At 50.2% G+C, this 6421-nt stretch overlaps 1 protein-coding gene across 3 annotated transcripts; it reads right to left on the bottom strand.

Annotated features, from left to right (window-relative positions):
- Positions 1–236: 236 nt before the first annotated feature.
- Positions 237–6156, bottom strand: FZD4 (frizzled class receptor 4). 3 transcript variants are annotated; one of them, XR_015704955.1, is made up of 3 exons: positions 5873–6156; positions 3434–4813; positions 237–3195 (listed from the first exon to the last, which is right to left on the bottom strand). XR_015704955.1 is itself a non-coding variant. In XM_087758434.1 (3 exons), the coding sequence occupies exon 3, from the start codon at positions 4784–4786 to the stop codon at positions 3485–3487; it is 1302 nt and encodes a 433-aa protein (XP_087614560.1). In that variant the 5' UTR covers positions 4787–4813; positions 5259–5494; positions 5873–5992; the 3' UTR covers positions 237–3484. The 3 variants fall into 3 exon arrangements, 2 of the variants coding, with proteins under 2 accessions (XP_087614560.1, XP_087614559.1); XM_087758434.1 differs by adding an exon at positions 5259–5494 and having other exon boundaries at positions 237–4813; positions 5873–5992; XM_087758433.1 differs by having other exon boundaries at positions 237–4813.
- Between the last annotated feature and the right edge of the window lie 265 nt (positions 6157–6421).

Genomic DNA, 6421 nt, shown 5'->3' with positions numbered 1-6421 from the left:
CAGCCCTGAAGCATGCACGTACTTCCACTGTTGCCCAATGATGTTTTGTTCTCAGTTATTTCTCACAGCCCACATTTAGAACCAAACCGTGCCGGATTAACCCATTCGGAGCATCCATTCACCGCAGCGTGAGCATTTCAGTCCTTCTGCCTTCGGGGGAAAAAAGCACTTGCAACAGTGATGAAGCCAATTTAAGAAACAAACTCACCACAAATGTGAGGGCTGCCAGGAATACCTTAGTTATCCACAGAGGTTAAAATTTTATTTTGATATAAAAATTAAATAGCAAAGGTTTTGGGTTTTTTTACAGTGATAAATTAGAAATTTACAGTACATACATCAAAGCAGATATATTTTCTGTACACCCCAAAATAATCAGTGTCTATTTCCTTAAAATTCAGAAGAAGGACCTAACTTGTCTGTTTAATGTAAGAGCCAAGCTTATACCTCTCCAGCAGACGCTTCCAAAACCTGCAGTGAGAAGAGCACACGCGGGGTGGGGGAGAAGGGAGCAGGGACTGCACAAGGAAGGGAACCGCTGCAAAGTTTCTGGTTGTATAACCGCAGCAACTGCACTTCCAAGACAGGATTAGTCACACATTTTTTGGCTTTGAATTCATAACAACGTTGAAACGAGAGAACGTACGAGTTGCAGATACCCACTCTTCACAACCACCGGGTTTTAGGCTATCTGCTGTGACTTCCCACTCATACAGCCCCAAAGTGGAGCAAGGTAAATCCATGTGGATGAATGCATTTATGGAACGATGTCATTGCTGTAACAGCTAATTTCGCTTTGGGTTGGTACAATATCCCCCCAGATGCTCGGGGAAGACGTTCCTTCGGGAACAGCAGCGGATGTCTCTCCCCAGCCCACCTCCTCCCCATAGTATTCGAGTCTCTCACACTCTTTAATGGAACATCCCCCCAGGTCCCTCGTATGGCTACACAGTGCAATCTTCATCCGACTCACTTCCAACGTCTCAAGTCACAGGGGACGTCTGTCTGTCACAGTTCGTGGGGTCACAGGCAGTGATGCAGGGATCTGATAACAAGGGACTACTTAACATGCACTTCTGTGTACATACCATGGTTAAAAACGCTGTTTATTGAATCAGTCAGGTCAAACATGGGTAGTATTGGCCAGGAGAGTATCCAAACCATTTCAGAGTGAAGGACACTTGAGTGAACACGACACCTTGGCACAGCCCGATACTAGGATAAAAGACAAGGCTCCTACTGCATCCTCACCCCTTGAAAGTCAACATAGAGCTGCTGACTTTACATCCCTCGCTACGCCAGGAGAAAGGTTGCACGATGGAGAAACTCAGCCATCTGAAGATTTCCTACTTGCAGAACTCCTGGTCCACAGAGGAACAACCAGATCCAAACACAACACTAAAAGGGAGAGCCTATGGAGAGGATGAAAAGGCGTTGGCCAAGACAATGCTTGCGCGTCTTGAGCAGAATGCATCAAGTTGTCACTTGTTCTGCTGGAAAGGGAGCCCAACCGCAAAGACTGCAATTAGGGTTTGTTTGGGGTTTGTTTTTGTTGCTTTTTTTTTTTTAAACGTGCTCTAGCACATGTTTCAACATTGACATTGAAACAATACACACTTCTGGGACAGATTAGTGTTCACGGCCAGAGCTGGAATGAACTGTGGTTTGGGAAGCACATGGGGCACCTGTATGAAAAGTGAGGACTGCAATAACGCAGTGCCTGTTCTCAGCTGCCCTCGATGGCCGTGCGAGTCGGGGCACTGCGGGGATGCTCCGCAGCTGACCAGGTTCCACACAAAGCGAGCAAAAGTTTAGGGCACACAGATAAAACCGAAGGTCCTTCAAACGGATAAAGTATCAGAACAGTGTTCTCTTAAGTACTCCCGGGCTATTTCTATTTGCATCACCTTTCTTATTAGCCAGACAAGCCCCTGCCACAAGGTTCAAGCTACCCATGAGCACAAGCCGATGTCTCCTCAAATAAAAGGATTAGAAAACTCGACAGTTGCTATGAAACATTATTCACCAAGAAGTTGGTATCTCTCCTCTTGGGACCCCTTTACAAAAACTGGAAATGTCTCTTGCTCCCGAGGACTGAATGCCTGCTCACATTCTGCATGTAAATATAGGTTAAAAAAAAAATCTCCATAGCTGTCAGTGAGCAATTGGAGCATCGTCATAAGGCAGTCAGCTGTACTGCGATGTCATGGGCTGAGAATGTTCTTTTAATTGTAACTGACACAGATAATTATACAACTGATCTGTGTGAACATGAGGTTGCCAAGGAACTTAACATTTCGCTTCTCCCCAGACTGGCGTCTGCAGAGATACCATCTCACTGAATGAAGTATATTAAGACTTAATTGCTTTACGCAACAGGTCTCCAGAGAGAGCCAGATAAGTTTACTTGGAGAAAACTGGCATTGTTTGAAGAGACCCTCAACTCATTTTTCTCTTTCCTGGAGGGAGGAACACTATAATGTAAGACTTTATTTAAAGCTATTAAATGCAGCAGAATAAAGTAGTCCCCTGGAAATAGCAGGAGCACCTGAAGGGACAAGGAATGGAGGCAGGCAGATAACGATAATCGATGCAGAAGACCATACACAGTTCCCCAGCTCCCACTGACTCCTCTACTTCTGACAACGGCCTTGAGTAAAGCTTTAAAAAATAAGAAATATTGATTGAACCACAGAATAATTCGGTGGGAAGGGACCTAGGGAGGTCCAGATTCCTGCTCAAGGCAGAGCCAACTCTCAATTCAGACCAGGTTACAGACAGTAAATGAGTCAAAATTATTATTAGACCATCAGATGACTTAAAGAATCATCCTCACTAATACCTCACTAAATCCTACTCATCATGGGTAACTCTCAGACCTGGGAATTCCACTTGGCATTTGCTGGAGGATCCGATCCTTGGCCGACTTGCACAGCGTATGGGAGTAACAGAATTCTCCAGGGCATAAAGACACAACCCTCAGCAGGCGCTTCCTTCACGACGCTGAACTCGGAAAGAAGGCATCTAACTGAGGTCCTGGGTGCTCCATCTTCTGATAACTGGACCCTAAATCAGCCCAGAATTTGGCCCTGGACTGCCCTTCCTCCATCAGCTATAAGACGATGAAAAGAAAACAACATCCCACAGCTGTGGGCTACAGTCCCTCAGCTTCTAAAGACTTCAGTATATTGCAACCTGCTTTAAAAAAAAAAAAAAAAAAAAAAAAGGAAGATAACGTGTTTGGATATTTCACAGCTTTTAAAGCCTCCCTGGGCTTTCCTATTTTGGGCAGCATGGTTTATGGCTATTGTATCTGCAGCATGATCTTTTTTGCTGTTTATTCTTTAAGGCTTTTTCTTCCATCCCCCAGAGACAGGTTGTGTAACCGTCTCCCTACTCTACTCCCAACATTTCCACGGCAATGCTTACACACCATCAGTCCTTCACAGGAGAGCAGTCAGACCCTCGGCGTGTTGTCCTTTTCTCATACCACAGTCTCGTTCCCCTTCCCAGGTTTCACCCAACCGTCTGCTCTCTTCTCCCGCTTCACTTTCCCTGAGTTCACCAGTCTGTTCGAGCACTTCTGCCACGTGTGCAGAGTTTTGGCTGACCAGATCCACATACCTGATGTGATACCCACCAAGAGGGACATGAAGATTTTGAGCATCTCCACTGCCATGTTGGAATCATCTGCCGAATAGCGGAAAACGGCCCAGTTGGAGATTTCGTAGAAATAACAGGCAATGACACACGTTGCTGGGACGGTGTACAGCACTGAAAAGACACCGATTTTGACCATCAGTCTTTCCAGTTTGTCGGTTTTAGTTCCATCTTTCTGGAGGTTAGACCTGATTTTAAATAAGGCCACGAGTCCCGCTGCAATGAATAAAGTCCCAATGACCAGGTAGGTAAAAAGCGGAGCGACGACAAAGCCCGTCAGCGCATCTAGGTTCTGGTTCCCAACGTAGCAGAGACCGGTGAGCTCGTCTGCGTCTACTAGTCTCATAATCAAAATGACGATGGTCTTCACCGCAGGGATAGCCCAGGCTGCGATATGGAAATAAGAGCTGTGCATTTCTATAGCTTCATGACCCCACTTGAGTCCTGCAGCCAGAAACCACGTCAATGTCAGAATAACCCACCAGATGGAGCTAGCCATCCCGAAAAAATACATCAGCAAGAAAATTATAGCACATCCTGTGTTCTTAAGACCTTCTTGGATAAGAACAGGTTCTGCTGCCTCTTCAAAATCACAGGATATCCTTTCCCGGCCCACAGTTAGCCTCACAATATAAGCAATGCTATAAATATTGTAGCACATGCTCAAAAATATGATTGGGCGCTCCGGGTAGGAAAATCTGGATGAATCAATCAGGAAGGTCAGGACTGTGAAGGCAGTCGAGATGAAGCAAAGGCTGGCCCACACGGCCATCCAGATATCCGTGAATTCCTTAGCTGACCTGCTGTAGAGACCAGCGTCGTAGCCGCACTTCAGGACACAGTTCAAGCTTCTCTTCACCCAGATGTACTGCTCCGAGCTAGATCCCATGCTGTGGCACTCTTCTCCAGGCTGCAAGGAGGTCTTGCTATGGAGGGGAACCTCTTCATCTCCTGGGCCCTCCATGCACATGTGGTTGTGATCATTCTGGGGTGGGAATTTGCTGCAGTTTAAGCTGTCCGGCCAGGCAAATCCAAACTCTTTTAAAACGGGTTCGCACCTTCTTTTGACAGAGAGGCACATGCCACCGCAGGGACCTATGGGGATGTTAATCTTCTCCGTGCACATCGGGACGTAGACCGAACAAAGGAAGAACTGGAAGAAACAGAAATCACAAGTGCGTTAGGGGAAAATTAAACAGGTCAAAATGTAACAAGTTTTCTTTTCTTGCCTTTTTAGCCGTAATATTTGGTCCTTTGCCTTAAAAAACAGGAAGCAGCATAAAACAAATAAACCAAGAACAATAAAAGCAAAGGAGAAAAAAAACCCCAAAACCTAAAAATGTTGTCTTCTTTCAGTTCAAATGTGGTCCAAGCCAAAGCCTGAACATTTTACTCCCCAGATTAGCTCCATGTAAATTTAGCCCATCAGTTTCAATAAAGCGAGCGGGATTTAGCCAGATCTAAATCTCAAGGGTGCAATTTAGGAAAGCAAAAAAACCAAATTGAAACTGTTTAAACAAATACATATATTTGTTCTAGGCACTGCCTGGATACTACAGCTAACAAACAAACAGAAGAAAAGGCATTTATTGAATTACTTTGGTTCACAATCCTCCTAGAAGAATGTCTTTTTCTTTTACCGTAAGGTCACGCACGTATTTACAACGGTAACGAAATATTGTCGTGCTCTCGGCTTTTGAATAATCGCAATTCTGCGCCGCGACAGCGTGAGGGGGGTTGCGTGCTCGTTCGGGATCTCTGCCCCAAGAAACAAGCCGGGTTTTGTTTGATGAAATCCATGCCCGTGGGGAGGAACGAGGACCTCGCCGTTCGCCTGGGAAAGAAACTCCTGCGGTGAAACTCCGGGAGGAGGTCCGGAGCAGCGCCCAGGAGCCAGCTCCCTGGGCTTCTCGTTTCAGAGGCTCGCAGCAACTCGGGTACCACAGAAGCGGGGGGGACACGGCCCGGCAGGGCTCCGGGAGCCGCCGCTTCCCCGGGCGGGAGGGGAGGGGAGGAGAGGACCGCGCCGCGCCGCTCCCCGCTGCCGGGCCGCCCGCCGCCTCCCGCGATGGGCCCTGCTCCGCCCGGCCCGCGGGGAGCCGCGCCGCGAGGCGGCGGCACTGTGGGGTTCTTCAGGGTGTTTTTGGACCGGGGATGGGGGGTGGCAGCCGGTCCGGGCACAAAAGGGGAACCCCCGGCCCCCCGAACCCACCTGGAGCTGGCTGGAGCAGCCGTACTGGATGAGGGGGGTGAAGGTGGTGAGCTGCAGCTCGGCGTCCGCCTGCAGCTCGTGTCCCACCAGGTTGGGCATCTTGGTGACATTGTAGCCCAGGTTCTGGCACATGGCGATGCGGATGGCGTCGCAACGCCGCTCCTCCTCGTCGCCGAAGCCCCGCGCTCCGCCGAGCAGCCCCGCCAGCAGCACGGCCAGCAGCCGGGCCCGGCCGCTCGCCCCGCCGCCGCCCCCCGCCATGGCCCGAGCGGCCCCCACCTGCCCCGGCCGCGGCCCCCACCTGCCCCTGCCCCTGCCCCTGCCCCTGCCCCGGCCCCGGCCCGGCTCCGGCCCCGGCCCCGGCCCCGGCCGCGCCGTGCCGCACGGGCCGGCTCCAACGGGGAGGGGCCGGGGGCGGCTCCGCGGTTAAAGAGCCTCGCCGAGAAACTGCCCAGGGGAGGGACGGCACCGCCCCGGGCCCTCCCAGCGCCACCGCCCCCGCCCCCGCCCCCGCCCCGGGGAGCCCGGCCCGCCCCAGCGGCCCGCCGG

Source organism: Nipponia nippon, unplaced genomic scaffold (genome assembly GCF_047370975.1).
Source record: "Nipponia nippon isolate SJK-2023a ecotype South Korea unplaced genomic scaffold, ASM4737097v1 scaffold_2, whole genome shotgun sequence".
NCBI lineage: Eukaryota > Metazoa > Chordata > Aves > Pelecaniformes > Threskiornithidae > Nipponia > Nipponia nippon.
Note: the sequence above shows the minus strand (reverse complement) of the source record. Positions and strands in the feature narration are given on the sequence as shown.

Coding starts and splice junctions, on each gene's coding strand:
- FZD4 (XM_087758433.1), bottom strand. CDS start 6,133: ATGGCGGGGGGCGGCGGCGGGGCGAGCGGCCGGGCCCGGCTGCTGGCC. Junction 4,814..5,872: donor GCTGCTCCAGCCAGCTCCAG/GTGGGTTCGGGG, acceptor TGTTTCTTCCAG/TTCTTCCTTTGTTCGGTCTA.